The 19,404-nt window shown below is 55.3% G+C and overlaps 1 protein-coding gene across 1 annotated transcript in view; it reads left to right on the forward strand.

Annotated features, from left to right (window-relative positions):
* The window catches only part of LOC104168831 (liprin-alpha-4-like), a 31,239-nt gene extending 13,735 nt beyond the window's left edge, over nucleotides 1-17,504 (forward strand). Inside the window, 19 exon segments of the mRNA XM_009709555.1 lie at nucleotides 2,796-2,930; nucleotides 5,131-5,272; nucleotides 5,527-5,732; nucleotides 6,190-6,430; nucleotides 6,668-6,703; nucleotides 7,292-7,425; nucleotides 8,012-8,175; nucleotides 8,795-8,888; nucleotides 9,131-9,212; nucleotides 9,658-9,858; nucleotides 10,837-10,899; nucleotides 12,073-12,099; nucleotides 13,055-13,230; nucleotides 14,018-14,115; nucleotides 14,789-14,964; nucleotides 15,188-15,256; nucleotides 16,116-16,217; nucleotides 16,219-16,294; nucleotides 17,446-17,504. Of these exon segments, the coding sequence (XP_009707857.1) occupies nucleotides 2,796-2,930; nucleotides 5,131-5,272; nucleotides 5,527-5,732; nucleotides 6,190-6,430; nucleotides 6,668-6,703; nucleotides 7,292-7,425; nucleotides 8,012-8,175; nucleotides 8,795-8,888; nucleotides 9,131-9,212; nucleotides 9,658-9,858; nucleotides 10,837-10,899; nucleotides 12,073-12,099; nucleotides 13,055-13,230; nucleotides 14,018-14,115; nucleotides 14,789-14,964; nucleotides 15,188-15,256; nucleotides 16,116-16,217; nucleotides 16,219-16,294; nucleotides 17,446-17,504 (2,281 nt within the window).
* Nucleotides 17,505-19,404: the final 1,900 nt, after the last annotated feature.

The raw sequence follows: 19,404 nt of genomic DNA on the forward strand, positions 1-19,404 counted from the left end.
CCCCTCCGGTGTGGAGCCTTGGCCAGCTGCAGCACAGGGGTTTGGAAGTACCTGTGCAGGGATGGAGAAATGATCCCATGCAGGATGCCAGCCGGGTGCTGGGGCTGGTGGGAGCGCAGGGAAGCGTGTTCTGCATCTCACCCTCACCTCCAGCCAGCCCTCGCCCGGTAAGACCCACTCCCCTCTGCCTTTCACCTCCGACAACGGCAGGATTTATCCTGCTCCATTCCCTCACTTCCCTGTGTCTCTTCTGGCGCAGCCTCGTCTGCAGCCTACGCCCGGCTGTCGGAGCAAAACCCTACTGCATTTTGCAGGAGAAAATGCAGCATTCATCCTGTCCCGTGTGCCCATCCCCTCCACATGCTGCCTTGAAACCTCACTGTCCCCCAAGCCTGGACTGATCTGCCTTCTCCAAACCCAGACAGAGTCCATGAGCAGCCTCCCAGCTCCCAGCCTGCTCCTCCCGGGGAACTGGGCTTTCCTTTGAGGAGCCAGCTGGAGTTGCTCCTGCCCCAGCGTGAACGCAATTAGCTGGGATAGCAGGGGGCTCGGAGCAGGAATTAACTTCATGATGCCAATGGGAGGTCAGGCTTTGAGAATTCACCTCTCTTTGGGTTCCTGCGGGGACCAGGCCCCCCTTAGCAAGTCAGAGCACAACGGGGTTGCATCCTCCAGCTGATGCCTCCAGGACTGGCTCTGCCTCCCCTGCTGCTCTGCACCTCCTGTTCCCAACCAGAGCCGGTTGTGCCAGCGTGTCCGGTCATTCAGCAAAGAGGTCTGAGCGGCTCCGGATAAAGAGCAGGACCCAACATGTGGGACTGAGTCCAAATTCCCACTCCAGTAAGCAACTGGGACTGGAGCGGTGGCACCTTGTGAAGGGGCATCGTCTACTGCCCAGCCTGCTGCTGGCACTGGCTCACCCAGAGAGTTTCTTCCGTGGGCAAAAATGATGCTGTTTGGCTGCCAGCGCCTCCCAAAAAAGAGCACTAGGTCAGGCAGTTGCAAACACATCTTCTTTTCCCCCTGCCTATTCCCTAGCTTAGACGTAGGGGACATTTTTGCCCTTGATCCAGCTGCTCGAGGAGTTGATCTCCTCTCAGACGCGTTTCCTAATCTCCAAGCCTTGCCCATCAAATCTCTAATCGCTGCTCGCCCTCCATGGCCATGCCCCAAGCCCGGGGTGGGGCAGGAGTTGAGCTACAGCCGCCCTGCTTGAGGAGCAGGAGGTTTGCAGAGAAGACCGGTTCGTGGGCAGGTAGGTGAGGAATAGATCAGGGAGCCATCGCCATCCCTCCGGCCAGGAGTCCGTCACACCATCCACACCACAATTCCACGCTGGCCATTCCCAGGAGGCCGGACAGCCGTTTTCTAAACGGTCTTTCTTCTTCTTTCCTCTTTTTGTTCCCTTTTCTTTTGTTTCGTTTTTTCAAAGAACACATTGTTACAAGAACTGGAAAATACCCAAAAGCAGATAGAGGAACACCAGCACGACAAGGTAAATGCCGCTGCAGGGAGCCTGCCCTAGTGACTGCGCGTCCTCACTCCTAATCCCCGGCTAGTGCCAGTCGCACCTCCTAAAATACCTTAGTTTCGGACGAGCTGGGATCCCAAAGCGCCCAGCAGCAGGAGGCCACAAACTAACCCACGCAGTGGCTGGATGGAAGCTGCCACCCACCTCCCTGGAGACCCCCGGTTCGGTTCCCTAACAGGCACGTTCAGTCCCGTCTCCATATTTCTTATCACACTCATCCATCCCTGACCCCCCGGCGAGGACAGCAGCGAGGCCGGGGTGGCTTTGCCCGTGTTTCTGGAGGAGGATTTCCCCTCCTTGGTGTGGCCTGGCTGCGAGGGACAGTGCTGCTGGGGCAGCCACGTCCCCTTCGCCCCCGAGGCTTTCTCGACCCCCTCGCTCGAACTGGGGCAAAGATCTGCTCCGTGCCCAGCTTGCAGAAGGCCCCGTAGGTCTTCACACCTCCCCTGCTCTCAGATAAAGCATCTAAGTAGGGTCTGCAACACAAGTCCATGTTGGCCTGTGCTGGAAAGCTGGAGGGTTGTAGCTTTTTGAAGCAACGGGAGCTTTTGAGATGTGCCTCATGTCTCATGCATGGTTGGGGGGATGAAGGGGGCTGCCTTTCCCCCTTGCCCGGGTACCTTGCTCTCCCAGATGCTCCGTGCCCTCGGCGAGGATGTGCGGGCACTGCTCATGCTTCCCCACCACAGCTGCTGAGCTCCAGGCAAAGGCAAAGCTTGGAGACTACCGTGACGCTGCCTGCACGTTGCCCACCCTGGTTCAGCCTGTTTGCCCACGGGACTGGGTCCTGCTGTGCCTGGAGGATCACATCTCCCCTGCCTCCCTGCCCTCCCGCAGCCTCCCCCCTTGCATCTCCCATGGGACAGCATGACCACTTAGTGCAGGCATGGGTTCCCGATGAGGATGGGGCTAGCAGCAGGAGGGACGGGGCTAGCAGCAAATTTGGCTAGCGAGTCTCTTACTGCTGGCCCTTTGCTAAGGTGAACGTGCACGTGCAGTCTGGAGCAAAACCAGAGCATCGTAGTGGGACCGATTTTCCTTCATCTCTCAGACCAGCATTGCTTCGAGTGCACGTGTGTCTGTCTGTCTGGCCGGCGATCGCTTCCTCCCTTCGCGGCATCACCCCAGCATCGTCATTCACTGTCACCTGCATGAGCTGTTTCTTTACCAATGTGCTTTAAACCTGGGATGGGGATTTTTAAAGGGAATATAAACCTGGAAATAGCTAAGGATGTGGATTACCGCAAATCTGGCTGCTCTTCAGAGCAAAACCAACCCCTGCCTGTCTCTTGTCTCGCCCTGAACAGCGCCGGTTGTCTGATGAGATCGACAAACTGAGGTTGGAGGTTGATCAACTCAAGACCAGAAGTGGGGCGTTCGTGGAGAGCGTGCACACAAGGTAAGGGCCGCCTGCCAAAATCCCACCAGCCCGTGCTCACCCCGCTTGCAGCCCTCACCCATGGCTTCAGGGACATTTTGCTTTAGGGCCCGAAAATGCTGTTGGCATCAGGCATTTCTGTTTTCACCAAGCCTAAGCTGCAGGGTGGTTCATCGCAGCAGGGTCAGCTCCAGCTCTGCTGTCCCCACCATGGCTTTGTCCTGAGGTGGGACACAGACTGTTGAGAATGAATGACCCAAATTTTACTCTTCTAAGGGTGAAAAACCACTGGGCATCATTTCTTTTTCTGCACAAAGGGCTTAGGGCTTCATTTTCTCTGAAAACTGGATGTTCACCAAATGCCTTTCCCCCTGTGGTGTGCTGGGGATGGGCTGGTGGAGAAGGAGGAATCTCTTTTGAGATGTTGCAGGCAAAGGAGAATGAAGCCACCCCTTTTTTCCCCCTCCTTTCTACAACAGTCCTCCCACAGTCTTTCATTTAAAGTCAGCTGGGAGATGGGGAGATCCCAGCCCAGAGCACCAGGAGGAGAGATGAGTCCATCAGGTCTCAGCCTCCGGCACTGACCGGGGTACCCAGCACCGCTGCAAGAAACCAGGGGGGTTAGAAAAGGAGGGTACCAGCATGACCTGCACCCCGCTGCCTTCCTGCGGACGCCCAGGAGGCCACATCCTCTCCTGAACCCTTTCGACATGGGTTAGAGGCAGCGAGGGATCAATGAGAGCAACCACCAGTGGGGAAAATTCACCTCTCAGGAAGGCTGGAAAAGATGGAAAGGAGCCAGTGTAACCAGCTTCAAATCTGTCAGCAGCTGGGGCAGAGAGAAGGCTTGGAGGCCCCGTATCTGTCGTAGAGAGAAGAAACGGGGAAAGCGAGGGAGAGCTTGTGAGGATGAAGGATAGCTGAGTGCTGGAGGAGTGTCTGGAGCATGTGTGGGACCTCTCTGTATGGGTCTGTAAGAACAGGATGGACGATTTTTTTTTTTTTTCTTATTTCTTGAAGGAAAAATCAGCAGAAAGCTTGAGTTACAGAGGCCAGAATAATCCCCCAGCTGAAATGTCAGCTTTTGTCTAAGGCGCCTTTATCTGGTTTTAGCTCGGGAGCAACTTGTCAGCGGCTCAGCAGCTTAAATCCCCTTGAAACTTGGGCTGTGCCTTCGTCTGCAAACACCCAACTGACGCCAAGCCAAGCTCCTCGTGTCAGCGGTTTTGTCTGGGCTCGGTAGGATACGGGAGTGGGGAGCCCAGATCTGTATTTGCACTGCAAACCAGACACCCACCATGATGGAAAAACATTTTTCTACCTTGGACAACTGCTATTGTAATCTTAAATCAAAAAAACCCTCATGCCTCCTACGGCAATGCATATAGGGAGTAATGACCCCATGCTCTTGGGAGATGCCTTTGCTCAGCAGCGTGGTTGGGTCTTCAGGGTGAGGAGGAGCAACCAGGCAACGTGGAGATATGCAATGAGTACCATGAGCGGCAAAAAATGGCCTTGTGTCCAATATCAGGTGCTGCGTTGCTCTGCCCGGCATGGGGATCTCGAGCTCCTGAGCACGAGCCCGAGCATGGAGAAGGAGGATGAAGAAATCCCAGCCGGTTTCATCTGGGAGATCCCAAACGATGCTCATGTCCCTGAGCATGAAAGATCTGTTTCAAATAGGATTTTTATTCATCAGAGTTTGTTTTCATGAAAATGTTGAAGAAAACATGAAAAGGAGAAAAGCTCCCTGACTGGCCCGTGGTCTGTCCCATGGGGATGCAGAAGATGGGCACAAGACAGGCTGTACGTGTTGGGAGGTGCAAGCTGCTCTCCAGAGGGAAGGAGAGGAGGGGACTGTTCAGCACACGACTTCACAGCAGATCCACTGTGCAGGGTGGTTTTGACCAGAACCAGCTGGATGCCCCAGTGGGTACTGCAGCGAAGAGAGAGGTAGCAGCAGGATAGGGCCCAGGGCTGAGCTTCCTACAGTCTGTGAACACATCTCCAGGGCCAGCGTAGGGGGAGTGGAGCATCCTTTTCTGGAGCCTGGTTTTGCATCATTTCATGCAAAGCAAGCAAACATCGCTGGCGTGGGCATCCCGGAGTGGCCTCATCCTCCTCCTCTGTCCTGAGCAAGACTGGGCTGCAAAGGGAGCAGCCTGGAGATGAGGGCATCCTTGCAGGAAGAATTGTCCACAACATGGCTCTTTCTTCCCAGGTCCCATATGGGCAGTGCCACGGACCTGCGCTTCCCACTGAGCACCGTGGTCCATGCCCCTGCAGAGCCCTTCGGGACAGCCCCGGGCCTGCCTCGGGCACAGAAGGGCCGATTCGCCGCTCGACGAGAGGAGCCAGCCAAGGTAATCCACCTTCATGCCAACATGGGGCCAGAGCTGGCGTTGGGGTCTCCTCCTACCTTGCACAGTGGTCTCATGTGTCCTTGATTTGGGGACATGGGGTGATTTCCTTCACCTGGTGCGTGGATGGGGGTAACATGGTGGGAAAGGTTTCCCATTGGGGTGGCGTTGAGATATGACTGTTGCGTGGAGGTCTCCAGTTTGGCTTTTGGAGACATGGGAGTGCCATGTAGGACCGGTGGACCTTGTTTCCCCAGGACTGGGAGCAGGCCCAGGCAGGCAGCGTCCTGGCTACGGGGCCTCACGCCTTCGACAGCGACCCCGAGATCTCCGATGTGGATGAGGATGACCGTGAGACGCTCTCCAGCTCCATGGATGTGCTCTCCCCCAGCGGGCACTCAGATGCTCAGACGTTGGCCATGATGCTCCAGGAGCAGCTGGATGCCATCAACGAGGAGATCAGGTAGCGACCATGGCTAAAACCCACCGCTGCCTTGCTCTGAAATGGCTCCGGGGGGGGGCAACAAATTGCCAGGCAGTGGGAGGAGGCTTTGATGCCCTAAAATTGAGGTCTTGGTCCAGCCTGAGCCACAGAAATGGCTCTAGGACCTCCAGCCACAGGGCTTAGTCCTTCCTACACATGGCTTCTTGTCCCTCAGCTGCACCAGTGCTGGCTCACAGAAAGGATCACTATTTTTAAGAAAAATCCCCCATGAATATTAAAAGAAATCATAGTGTGTCTCAGTTCTGGTTTATGTGGATCCTGATGGATCTCGCTGCCATTCCTGGAGATCGGGGACTTGAGTCACAGCACCCAAGGTGCATTTCCCCAGAGCAGAGAGACTGTGTGGCTGGGAGGTGTGAGATGACTCCCCAGAAAGGTGGGGAGCCAGGAGCCCTGAGCCCCACTGCTCCCCCAGGATGATCCAAGAGGAGAAGGAGTCCACCGAGCTCCGCGCGGAGGAGCTGGAAACCCGCGTCACGAGCGGCAGCATGGAGGGCCTCAACCTCACCCAGCTCTGCAAAAGGGCTTCCATCCCCACCTCGCTGACAGCCCTGTCCCTGGCCAGCTCATCCCCACCGCTCAGCGGCCGCTCCACCCCCAAGCTCTCCTCCCGCAGCGCTGCTCAGGACCTCGACCGCATGGGGATCATGACGTTGGTGAGAAGGCACGCAGGGCGGACAAAGGGGGGCTGGACAGGGTGTACGTGTGGCTGCCTTGGGTGGGAGCGATGCCCTGGCATCCACACGGGTGTGCGGGAGGGTGTTGTGGAACGGGGGTGCCCATGTTTGCTGTCTCCCAGCCTGGCACACCTGGCCCCGGGACTGCTTTACAGGGGGTTTCTCCATTAACTGCCCCCCTTTCTGTGTCTCTCTCGCTTTCCCCCTTGCAATCAGCCCAGCGACTTGAGGAAGCACCGGAGGAAACTGCTAGTGAGTGGCTCCCATCCCGTTGGTTTTTGTCCAAGCCCCTTTTCCAGCCTGCTCCTGGCTTTGTCCACACCAGGTCAGGGTGCAGCAGGCGCGGGATGGAGCTGGGGACCCCAGGGATTCAGCAGGAGGATCATGGGGATCCCGTAAGGTGCTTGGAGATGTGCCGACTGGCAGCCTCGGGGGGCTGGCAGGACATGGGGAGGTTCAGAAAGCCACTAGGTCCTCAAACATTGTGTGTCCCTTCTAGCGACAAGGTGTCTTTGGGACATTCCCATCTGTGCTCCTCAGAACCCTTTGCTGAGGGCCAGCAGCTTCTGTCCCCACACCCTGACCTGGACCATGGGGCTGCATCCTCTCTTCTCCTTATTCCCAGGATCTTGGCCATACGGCCACATCCTCCCCATCTGCTTGGGCATCTCGAGCCATTGCCAGAGCTCTAGTTCAGGCCGATCCTGGAGCGTGGCAAAGCCTCAGGGCCCTGGTGGCTCTTTTGGCCATGCCTCCATGGAGCAAGAGAGAGGCAGGCAGCAGGGCAAGGATGGAGCTGGGCTTTGGCCACCCAACCTCATGACTTCTCTGCTTGTTCAGTCACCTGCAGCTCGGGATGAAAGCCGAGAGGATAAAACCACCATCAAATGCGAGACGTCCCCCCCATCCTCACCCAGGACGTTGCGGCTGGAGAAGCTGGGCCACCCTGCGCTAAGTCAGGAGGATGGGAAGAGGTATGTGGAGCAGCCTGTGGGTCTCACCCCAGTGCCTGCTCTGTTGGTTTGAGGATTTACACCTCTGCTGTGAGGACAGGCTGAGAGAGTTGGGGTTGTTCAGCCTGGAGAAGAGAAGGCTCCGGGCAGACCTTAGAGCAGCCTTCCAGTGCCTAAAGGGGCCGACAAGAAAGCTGGGGAGGGACTTCTTACAAGGGCAGGGAGTGATAGGACAAGGGGCAATGGCTTTAAACTGGAAGAGGGAAGATTGAGATGAGATATTAGGAAGAAATTCTTCCCAGTGAGGGTGGAGAGGCAGTGGCAGAGGTTGCCCAGAGCAGCTGTGGCTGCCCCATCCCTGGAAGTGTTCAAGGCCAGGTTGGATGGGGCTGTGAGCAACCTGGTCTGGTGGGAGGTGTCCCTGCCCATGGCAGGGGGTTGGAATGAGATGGGCTTTAAGGTCCCTTCCAACCAAACCATTCTGTGACTCTATGATTTACATGGGGCAAGTGTGGGATTGTGGAAGGGGCTGGGGTTTGCCATGGCTTGTGCGCTGCTCGGGAGTAACCTAAAGGCTTTGCTGTTCCTCTCCCTCCTCCATCCCCAGCTCGCTGGAGGAGCAGGCCAGCAACCCCAGCAGCAACAGCAGCCAGGACTCCTTGCACAAGGGCTCCAAGAGGAAGGGGATCAAATCCTCCATCGGGCGCTTGTTCGGGAAAAAAGAGAAGGGTCGCTTGATTCAGCTGAGCAGAGAAGGGGCCACGGGGCAGGGTCTGTGAGCAGCCCTATTCCTGTGCGTGCCGGGCGGGCGTCCTCTCAGGCCAGGCTCTCTGCATGCCTCCTGGCGCTGTCTGGTTTCGGGGTGCTGTTGGGGTTACAGGTGGAGGAGCAGGGACACCCCTGCTGGTTTGGGGATGTTGGGACCACTGGCTCTGGGCTCCCTGCGGCTTCAGGGCAGTTGAGTCCTGGTGTCTTCTGCTCCACAGCCCCTTCTGGCCCGAGCATGGTATCTCTCTTAATGATCTGCAAGAGCTGCAGTGAGGAGAGTGACCTCCCACCCTGTCACTGTGTCTTATCTTTGATGTCCCCAAATGCGCTTCCCTCCCTATGGGACCTTCTTGATTTTGCACAACCCTTTGGTGGGAGCTGCTTTTCCACTCCTAAATCCTTTACTGCTTTGATGTTGAGCATCTTGAATCGGGAGAAATGGCAGGCGGGGATCCCCTTGGGCTTCCCAGAGATGCAGGGGAGCTGTGGGGGTGGGTTGGAAATGTCACCTCCTGTGCTGCGATTGTGCATCCCCAACACCCTGGCATGGGGACTGTGGCAGTGCCCACGCTGAACCCATGGGACATCACACAGACCTGAGGATGTTTTGCTTGCCCAACAGTGCTGCTGACCGACGTGGAGGTGGGCATGCAGGACCCTCTGGGACTTGGCAAGCTGGGTGCTCAGGCCGAGAAGGATCGACGCTTGCGGAAGAAGTGAGTGAACTTCTTTTCCTGCCCTAGCAAGAAAAGGTCCTGCCTGATGGCTGAGAAGCCATGGCATGAGACTAGGTATTGCTGGAAAAACTTCTCACCTTCACCCTCTCTTGAGCCCTGTTAGCTCCTTTATTGCCTTGCTGCCGTCTGGTTCTTACCGCCCATGGTCTAGTCCCTTTCAAGAGCTGTTCCTTTCCCCACAAGCCCCCAATAAATCACCCTTCTGCTTCTGTTCCCTCCAGGCACGAACTCCTGGAAGAGGCTCGGAGGAAAGGCTTGCCCTTTGCTCACTGGGATGGCCCCACCGTTGTGTCCTGGCTGGAGGTGAGGCAGAGAGCACCCGTCCATCGTTCCCGCGCGCCAACGGCTTTGCAGTCGCTGCCGATCTGTAGTGTGCTTCCTCGGCAGCGGTACAGCTCCCCGCAGTCCCACCGTGCTTGGTCCATGCACATGGTTGGTGGTTGCAAAGTGGGAGTTGCAAAGTGGTGGGAGCAGAGCAGATCACCAGATCCCTCACATATTCTGTAGAGTTGTGGTTTGAGTAGAGCTTTGAGTTAAAAGGCTCAAAGGATCTTTCCCTGTGCTGTGTCCATCAGATAGAGGGATGCTGGGCTGCCCACAGGTCATCTGTGCAAGGTACAAAAGAAAAAGGAGCCCCATGTGGGTATCTAACTTTGATACTGAGCTTCAAACAGAGTGGTCTTGATCCTACCGGAGGATGTTAGGGTAGGTCAACCGGGCAGTCACTGGCTTTGCCCTGTTTTGGCAGCTCTGGGTGGGTATGCCGGCGTGGTACGTTGCCGCTTGCCGAGCCAACGTGAAGAGCGGAGCCATCATGTCAGCCCTATCCGACACTGAGATCCAGAGGGAGATCGGCATCAGCAATGCGCTGCATCGCCTGAAGCTGCGTCTGGCCATCCAGGAGATGGTCTCGCTCACGAGCCCCTCGGCACCACCCACCTCACGCACGGTAAGTCCTCCATGCTATAGACCCCCTCTTCCCCCAGACAGACCCTCCATGGGGCAGGATGACACACTTGTTTCCCTCCTGTCCCTGGCTCCTTGGGACCACAGCGGTCCATCGGTCACCAGGGAACCCCCGTGTTACAGGCAAGCGCAGTCGTGGAGGGAGTGACGTTCCCTCGTGGACCGGTCAAACCACCAGACACTTGTCCTCAGGCACAAAGATCATTTACAGCCATGGAGTGTGAAACACTTTCCTGTCTTGAGGCACCAGCAAATGCTCTTGTCCTCATACTCAGAGGTTGTCGGCAAGAGGCTGACCCTGCTCAGCAACCTGCAAAGAGCAAAGCTCAGGGACATCTGCCCTGGAGAGGACAAAATCCCCTCCCAACAGCACGTGCGTGATTTACAGGGCCAACTCGGTTACGCACAACCGTTTTCTCAATCATTTCAATACAAACCTTTTCCTGGGACCGTGTGAAATTCCTGGGGCAAATCAGAGCAACTGCAGATCCCAGCCTTGCCCTGGATAGGACATGGAGTGGATGGAGGCTTTGTGTCTTGTGCTGGTCCCTAAACCCCTCGAGGGGTTAATGGTGCCCCAGTAATGCCAAGAGACATCTGTAGAAATGCGGCCGGCAGAAAGGAAGGCTCCAAGCGTGCTGTGTCCCCCTCAGATGGCCATGGCTGGGGTCACAGCTGTCAGAGACAAGTCTGCAGGCTCCGTGAGCGTAACACCAAAGTATAAAGGCAGCCAAAGGGCCAGTGGGCCTTGCCGTGCTCTCCGTGGCTGCACGGGCAGCCCAGGGTCGCCACGAGTGGTGGGAGCTTCAGGGATGCTGCAAGATCTCCCCAGTACAGCTCCAAGCTGAAGGGTGGTCTGATCTTCCACCAGCCTGAGCCGGGCTTGTTTCCAGCACGGTTATAAATTGAGGTCAGAGCTCCGTGGTGGTTTACCTTGACCACTCTGCTCTTTTCCCTGCAGTCCTCTGGAAACGTCTGGGTCACCCATGAGGAGATGGAGAACATGGCGACTTCCACCAAGACGGTGAGGCTGACCGGCCCTGCTGCTGCTGCGCAACGTATCGGTTACCGAGCTGAGCGCCGGGCGTGCATTAACGCGCTAAACCCTGGGAGGGAAGGGGATCTTTGCTGCGTCTCATGTGTCAGCTCTTGGCCAGCACCATGCACCTGTTTAGAAACCATCTTTCAACCTTTAATATCCCAACAGTTTCTAAAACTGGCTTAAAAACCATCAGATGCATTTTCCTTTGTCAAACCCCTGTGGGTTTTGCTGGGTTTCTAGGGTAGCTTATCTGTCAGTTGTGAGTTAGAGGAAAGAAATGAAAGACAAAACCCAAAAGTGATCTCAAGAAGTGATGCATGAGATTGAGACCCACATTGGTCATCCTGCACCCAGAGAAGTCACTGTCTAATTTCCCATTGACCTCAGCACACCCAAATATTGTCCCCACTGTCTGTCCCTACCACTGGCTGAGAGTTTGGGGTCTCCGAGAGGGATGTGCCTGCATTCCCAAAAGCTCTGGCTCCTTTGGAGAGATGAAGTCACGCTCCCCTCTCTGCGACTTAAATGACGCCATGTCCATGTCTCAGAACAGGGGCAGCATTTTGGATTTGTTGTGTGAATCAGGCATTTTATTGAAGCTTTCGTCTGCTGGTTCAGTAGCACAGCCCTGTACCTGGCAGGTGCCTTTTGGGGAAGGAGATCTCAGGATTACGGCAGGGATGTGACACTTGCCCTTGGCAGGTTTTGTGAGGTTGAGCAAAACCAGCGCAGGTTGACGAGGGATAAAATAGCTACAAAATCAGCAAAGAGGGTTGTGACCCCTGAGCTGAAGCTTAGGTTTCTCTCTGCATCCATCTGTTTCTGGGGGGCCCAAGAACTACCCATATTTCTCAGGAAAGACGTACGAACCCCAGTGTTTGCGCCGTCTCCAGCCCAAGGCCCATGAGAAAAGCCTCATCCTGTATCCTCCTTACTTGTCTGAGAGATGGGGTGAAACCTGGGCCCAGCACCCTGTCGACAAGGCTGAGCTCCCCGAGCCGTGCAGCCGGGTGACCGACCCCCATCCCCGCTGGGTCACGCCGTGCCGAGGGGTCCCACGCTCGGCACACATGGGACACGCTTTCATCGTGCAGGGCCGCCGGGTACTGACTTTACCTGTCCTTTCTATTGACATGCCGCATGTGTCACGCTTAGGACACAGAGGAAGGCAGCTGGGCACAGGTGAGGTCCCCGTGTCACCCTTTTCCGTGGGCGGTACGTGGGGTGGTGATGGGAGGGAGAGCTGGACATCACAGGGCACCCAGGAGATGAGCTTGGGACATCAGTATTTGCCAAGTCCTTGTTAGAGTCTGAACCTGCACCCTCTGGTTGCTCCTCTGAGCCATCTCTTGAGCACGGGGTGTCCTCCTGGGACCTTGCATCAAGTAGCCTCCTTTTCTGCTACAGGCAGAGTGATTTTTTTTCAGTGTAAGACATAGATCCTGTGTGTTAAAACCCCAACGTAAGAGTGACCAGCCACCTGGCATGGGAGGCAGGTTTCTAGCTGCACAGACATTCAGTTTTCACCTTTTTTTAACCCCCAATTCAGGGTATAGACCATTTTCATTAACCAAAAAAGTGGGAGGAAAAAGTTCTGCTTGGATCCATCCCTTCTGGTTTTGATCAGTATCAAATGTTTTACTTTTCTTCTGGTGGATTTTTATTTCATTTTCAGACCCAGAATCAGTTTGCACTGAAAGCGAATGGATGTTTTTCTGCCCCAAACTGACTTTTTTTTTTCATTTTGAAGTCATAAAGTAGATCTTTCGGTGATTTCTAAGCTTCTTTAAAATCAGCTGGGAATACACTGGGCCTATTTCTTAGTTAGTTGTTTCAACTTTCATGAATGTGCTTTTACCAGAAGAAGTTAATCATAAAGTCCAACTATCCCTTGTGCTTGCTTTTTGGGTGCTCCCCTCTCTCCTTGGAGCATGCCAGTAGGACACAGACCATGACCAACAGGACTGTTCCCTCCAGCTCCTTCAGGACAAGCTAGGGTTAAACTCCTCCGGCCCAGGTCTGGTCCTCAGGGCAGTGACCCCCAGGCTGCAGCACTGAACTGTCACTGGTCTCCTGGGAGTCTGCAGCTCCACCAAGCCTTGGTTTCTCCCTGACTTCTCCATTTGCTTCTCCACAGACACTAGCCTATGGGGACATGAACCATGAGTGGATTGGGAATGAGTGGCTGCCCAGCTTGGGTCTCCCACAGTATCGCAGCTACTTCATGGAGTGTCTTGTTGATGCACGGATGCTGGACCACCTCACCAAGAAAGATCTCAGAGTGCACTTGAAGATGGTGGACAGTTTTCACCGGTGAGTCCTCTCCTTTGGGAGGTCCCTAGGGTGCAGTGTCTACACATGGAGCAGAGGTTGGGACAATTTGAGGGACTCTCCCCTGTCTTGGCCAGCCCTGGTGCTGGAGGATGGTTCTTCTAGGCTCAACTCAACCATCTAGTCTGGGGCAGCTCATATGGGCAAATGTTCTCCTTCAGCATGTTCCTTGCAGCAAAATTGCAGAGGACCAAGCCTTCTCCTGGCTGTGGAGCAAACCCTGGGCAAAAATAAAGGCTCGTCCCACCTGGTAACCCACTGGCAGGCAGAGCAGTCATCTGCCAGCAGCCCAGCTTGGAGAAGGCTTATGCCATCCCAACCACCTTGCTCAAGCACCAATATCCAGCCCTGTCATGGAGTACCACCATCCACCTCGACCCATGGGGCTGTTTCCGTGGGCCTGCCAGGTCCCTCCCTGCTCTGGAGATGAACCCTTCAGCCTGGAGCAGCCCCCATGGGCTGGTTCTCCCTTCCTTCTCCAGCCACCAAGCACGGAGTATCATTATTTGGATCCATGCGCTCTCAGGCAGGTAGACCAGGATAAAACTGATGGAGTGGGGAATTAATATGGAAGGGAGGGACATTCTCCATTTTCCAGCTAAGATCTTCCCATTGGATTGTGTCATCCTGACCCAACCTTGAACTGAAGCATCCTTTGGGCGCATGGAGAGCAAGCAGGGAAGTGGGTCCCTCTGTGGGTCCCTCCAAGCCACCTGCCCTGCGATGCTGAGCCCTCCTGAGGGTTGGGTGACATCTCGTATCCTTGCAGCACCAGCCTGCAGTATGGCATCATGTGCCTGAAGAGGCTCAACTACGACCGCAAAGAGCTTGAGAGGAGGCGAGAAGAGACCCAACACGAAATCAAAGGTCAGCAGCCACATACATGCTCTGGAAAAGGAGATGAGAAACCTCCCAAGAGATGCCCAGTGACGGTCTCTCTCCTAATCCCTTATTTTTAACACAGCATTTCCCTAGGAAAAATTCATTATTTCTGAGCAACCATGCCCACAGGGCTGTTCTCCAGCAGGAAACTCCCTGCAGTATTGCCCCAACAGATTGCTCCAAGTGCCTTTACACAGCAGACCCCAGTCAGGTGTGAGGAGGGAGGAAGGGTGTCAAGAAGGAAAAGATCCAGTCTGAGCATCAGATCATCTTCTCCTGCCCATTTCAGGTGCTCAGGACACCCCCCCAGCTTGCTCAGCCTCCCCTTCCTCGCTGGCTGTCCTGGGATTCCCTGTGCATCTGGCTGCTGCTTAGATTACATCTCATTATTGATAATGCCCCTAATTACGCCGGCAGCCGTGGGTTCTTAGGATTCATTTTCACAGTTGTTTTCTGCCTGTTATTTCAGCATTTAGTTTTGTAAATTGAAGGGAGCTGTTCCTGGCACTTAAGCACCCGATATTACTTCTGGCTCGGGAAGGGGAGTCCCAGGATCGGGCTGGGGCAGTGCGAAAGGGCTTCAGAACATCATCAGATCCCTGCACAACCAAGAGGATGGTCTGAGCTGGCCCTGAGACATGCCTTCGCTCTTTTGCAGACGTGTTGGTGTGGACCAACGACCAAGTCATTCACTGGATCCAGTCCATCGGGCTTCGCGAGTATGCGAACAACCTCGTCGAGAGCGGGGTGCACGGCGCGCTCCTGGCCCTCGACGAAAACTTCGATCACAACAGTTTGGCGCTTGTGTTGCAAATTCCCACGCAGAACACACAGGTAAGAGCAGCATGCTTGGGGGATTTTGGAGGAGGATGGCCAGCGTGGGACACGGCTGCGGTGTGACTCCACCAGTCCCACCAACTCAACTCTGCCTTTGAAAGCAGAGCACTCAGATGGCGCGTGGACTTTTCCTCTGTCATTCTCAGGCTTTCCTGGGATGGGATTTTGTGCTGGAAACTGTTTCCATCAATGGGGGATGCTCATTTTTTATTCATTTCAGGCTCGACAAGTGCTGGAGAGGGAGTTCAACAACCTGCTCGCCTTGGGCACGGATCGGAGGCTGGACGATGTGAGTACCAAACCTCTCCCGTGTCCGGATCATGCTGAGCGCCTGTTCTTGTGCAAGAAACAGGAGAGGCAGGACTTCTGCTCTCTCCCTCCTTGTCCAGGGGTGTCACAGTGTGTCCAGGGGTGTCACAGTGCGTCACAGACTCTCTCGAGCAGGCACGTGAGCAATGTCAGTGAAATAAGCTAAAGCTATTAGACAAGACCCCAAGGAACATGCTGCCAGGCTGTGGAGGCAGGTGAGGAAGAGTCTTGTGCATCATTTCTAGCCTCATGCTAGAAATGGGCTGAATTTCAAGTAGGCTTACCTAACTTTTCTTGCCAGCTGCTTTAATATTGCCTTGTAGAGTCACAGATGTTCTGGGCATGACACATCTGTGGTGGGTAAAGCTGGTGGGTTAGAGATGCCCCGTCAAGCAGCCAGAAAACTCTTCACGTTGAGTCACTGAAGGTGATCATCTAGATCTCTCCTGTGAAGAGCTTTTCTCCATGAGATATGATGGCAGAGGTAGTCAGGACTCTCTTTAGAGCACAGAGAGAAGCAAGCACTTCCAGATGCCATTATCTGGCCACGGTTAGATGCATCCCTTGGGGTCTTTACTGGGGCTGGTGTGTTGTGTTGATGTCTCCAAGGCATCTTTGCAGGCAGGCTGGAGAGGAGAGATAGGCAAGCTGGAAAGGATAAAGCCTATGTCATGGGGTCCTGGAGAGGTCTCCTATGTCCTTGGCCCAATTTGATCACACACGTCTGCACTGTTTGAGTTGGTCTCCATGTACAGGCACACGCTTGTTGGGTAGAAAGTATCTCACAGGGTCAGAAAGTCCTGCTGCCGCCGAGCCCGTAACCTGCTCCTCCCTCGCAGGGCGATGACAAGACCTTCCGTCGAACCCCGTCCTGGCGAAAGCGCTTCCGCCCACGAGACGTTCACAGCATCAACATGCTCAGCGGCTCGGCCGAGACGCTCCCCCCCCCCCTTCCGCGTCCCCAGCCTGGTGCCCTTGCCCCCTCCATCTGCCCCTGCCAAGAAAATGCCCCCAGAAGGTAGGTCACCCCCTTCTCCCCAGGGTCCTCTCCCACCCTTGCTCAGACCTCATGATGAATATGGGGAACGCTGTGCCACCAGGAGAGGAGAGGGCGAGAGGCTTGCTGATCACCTGCGATACCTAATCCATGTGATCCTTGAGGCGTTGTCTGCTCTAAATGTTTTTTTTCAGACTTTGGTCTGGTGTGTGATTTGTTTCAAACCTCCAGAACGAGGGAGAGGGCTGGATTGGGGCATGAAATGGGGATATGTGTCACTCACCCTGCGTTGGGCATCCACGTCAGAGCCTGGTGGGGTGACGCTGGGGGCTGTAAGGAAGCAGCAGCCCAGTCTGGGCCAGTTTTGTCCATCCTACCTCTTGGAAACCATCCCCAAAGGGACTGAATTAACCAGTTCAACTCAGTCCCAGAGCTACTGAGCAGCCCCCTGTCCCAGGGCTGGTGGGGACCTGCTTTAACACACTTGCTGCCCGTGCTGTTGGCCGTCGTGTGTTTTAGCTGAGCACATGTGTCCTGGGCTCTGCCCCACCACCACACAACTCCTTTCTACAAGGTGTCTTGGTCCTTTCCAAAGCTGTAGGGAGGCACAAGCTCCAGTCAGATCACCCCGGTTTGTCCCCTGGACCAGGCACCCTGGTCCCACTGTCCCAAGCCACCTACCACATCCCTAGCGATGCAGACCTGGCTTTCGCAGGCTCAGAAATAAATGTGTGGAAGTTATGCTTTCACCTTCCAGCTCCAAATCCCAGGCTCAGTTCTCCTCCTATCTCCAGATTGGCTCAAATTTCACAGCTTTCCATCCAGCGATTTGGGCCAAACTTCTGGTCAACCTTTTCCACCCCATCCCTGGAAGCTGCAATTCCCACCCAGCTGAGGGCAATGAAACCTGGGACAAAATCCTTAGGTCTAACAGCACCTGGACACAGGTAGCAGGGTGCTCGCTGCCCAAGAGTAGAGACGGCAAGCGATGACTTTCCAAATACCCTGGAGCCTTGGGAGCATCAGAGCTGGCCAAACGTGCCTCTTCCTTTGACCCTCACCTTCGCGTGGCTTCAGAGCACAGACGCTGCCTAATAAAGGTTTTGGTGGGAAGCCGAGGGCTAATTGGAGCAGTCACTAATTGCATGCTCTGCTCTTTGTCTTGTTTCCAGTTGGTGCCTCTGGGTCGCCAAGGCTGGAGACCTCCACAGTCCGAACGTACTCCTGCTGAGGGTCAGCGTGACGGGAACCAGTCCGGCCCTGGGTAAGTGCGAGGAGGACCGAGGTCTCAGAGCTGGATGGGGACCAAGAGGAGATCATGAGGCTCGTGTCTGCCTTCACCAAGGTTTGCCTTGCCATGGAGGACCTCAACGGTGGGGGAACAACCCGCTGCTGCCTGAGGCTCACAGGACCCTGAGATAATGTCAAAGGGATGCTCAGCATCCCAACCATGTGCAGTTTGTCCAGTTCCTGAACAGAGAGCTCTACTGGGGACCCCAGGATGCCGTCCTAGATGAGGGGGGTGGTGTCCCACCACTTCAGAGAGGATCCCAGGATCCTGCTGTACCCTGGGGCATGGTTCCCCTGTGCCTGGAGGATTTATTACCAAGTCCGGCTGGGTTTGTTGGCCTGTGGGTGCATGGCTGGAAGTGAGCCACCATCCTCACACGGCCTTTCCCACTTCATTTCTCAGCACATCCCCACTATCCGTATGGCCACGTGCTGGCTGCCTTTCAGGACAAGAGCCCAGCCTGCGCCTATTCCTCGGCCCAAACCAACAGACGCTACAGTCTCGCTGCTGTGGACCGAAAAGGATGCTCTCCCTTCTGCTTGTGCACCCCACTGCTTCCCCCGGCTCCCCGTGGCTCCTGCCTGTGGCTTGTCCACCCCACCTCTCTCCGCGCTGGCTGGGCTACGGATGCGTTCGCTGGTTGCTCACTCTGTTGCTGGCAGAAGCACGGTGGAACCCGGCGGAGCGGCAGAGATACCCCAAAAATGGGCTGTGATACTTGGAAACCTTTCTCCTGCCTGGTTCATGTTGCCATTATGCCATGGGCTGCTGCACTGACTCGTCCAAGCCCTGGGCATCAGGGATGCTGCTGCCCACAGGACTTGAAGCCAAGGAAGATTCAGGCTTATGAAAATTCTCACACCAGGGCAACCAGGCAAGGAGCTGGCCCCAGGGGGACCGGGGCCAGTGCCAGTGTTGGTGCTGCATGGGATGGAGCAGGGACCAGCCATCGTGGGGGCAAGGAGGGTGGCTGTCTGCCACGTGAGTGGGTGGTCGGGGTGCTGCGTTTTGGGATGCTGCCAGATGCCAAGTAGTGGGGAGGCTGCACCTGCACAGCGGGTCCACGAAGGGCTGCGTGGGGAAGGGCTGGAACCGCCCCATACGGCTCGCTGCCAGCCGGGACGGTACCCAGCACCCACGGGAGAAGGGACCCTCCTTGGGTGCCTGGGGAGATACAATGGGGGCACTCACCACCCTGGGACATGCCCATCCCTTCCCCTCCAGGTGTAGAGGAGATGCTCTCCTCTCCTGCCTCCAGGTTACGGGCAGGGGTCAATCCAGGAGGTTCTTAACTCTTCCCATTTCTTCCCCGTAGGGTAGGATCTCTTCATCTCCTCATGCCACGTTTGCCTTGTGTGGCCCCTATTTCTGATGTGATATTTATTGATGGCTGGAATGACCTTATACTTATCATGTGCTGTCTGGAAGTGCAATATCTGAGAGGCTATACAGTCACGATGTCTTTTTCGGTGTATTATTTGCCTAATACAGTATTAAATATTTTTTTAATTTGAAGAGTCGGTGAGCCCTTTATATCGATGCCCTATTTCTTTCGTCATATTATTGGTACTGCATGGACTCCAAACCCTGGATCGGGTCAGGAAAGGATGTATGTGTGTTCCAATAAACAGGATTTTAAAACAGTGCTGGCTTGAGCCTTCTTTCTAGAGCTCAAATTTAAAATATAATTAATCTTTAGGTCCCCCAAGAGTTTTTGGGGTACAGGGCTGAGTCCTGGTTGCAAACCAGTGAAATCACTGGTCTCTGCAGGGCTGATTTAAGCATGGGACATCCAGTTCCCACTGCTGAGCGACCGTGCTGAGGTCCAGCTGGATTTTCT

This window comes from Cariama cristata, unplaced genomic scaffold, assembly GCF_000690535.1.
Source record: "Cariama cristata isolate BGI_N322 unplaced genomic scaffold, ASM69053v1 scaffold22791, whole genome shotgun sequence".
NCBI lineage: Eukaryota > Metazoa > Chordata > Aves > Cariamiformes > Cariamidae > Cariama > Cariama cristata.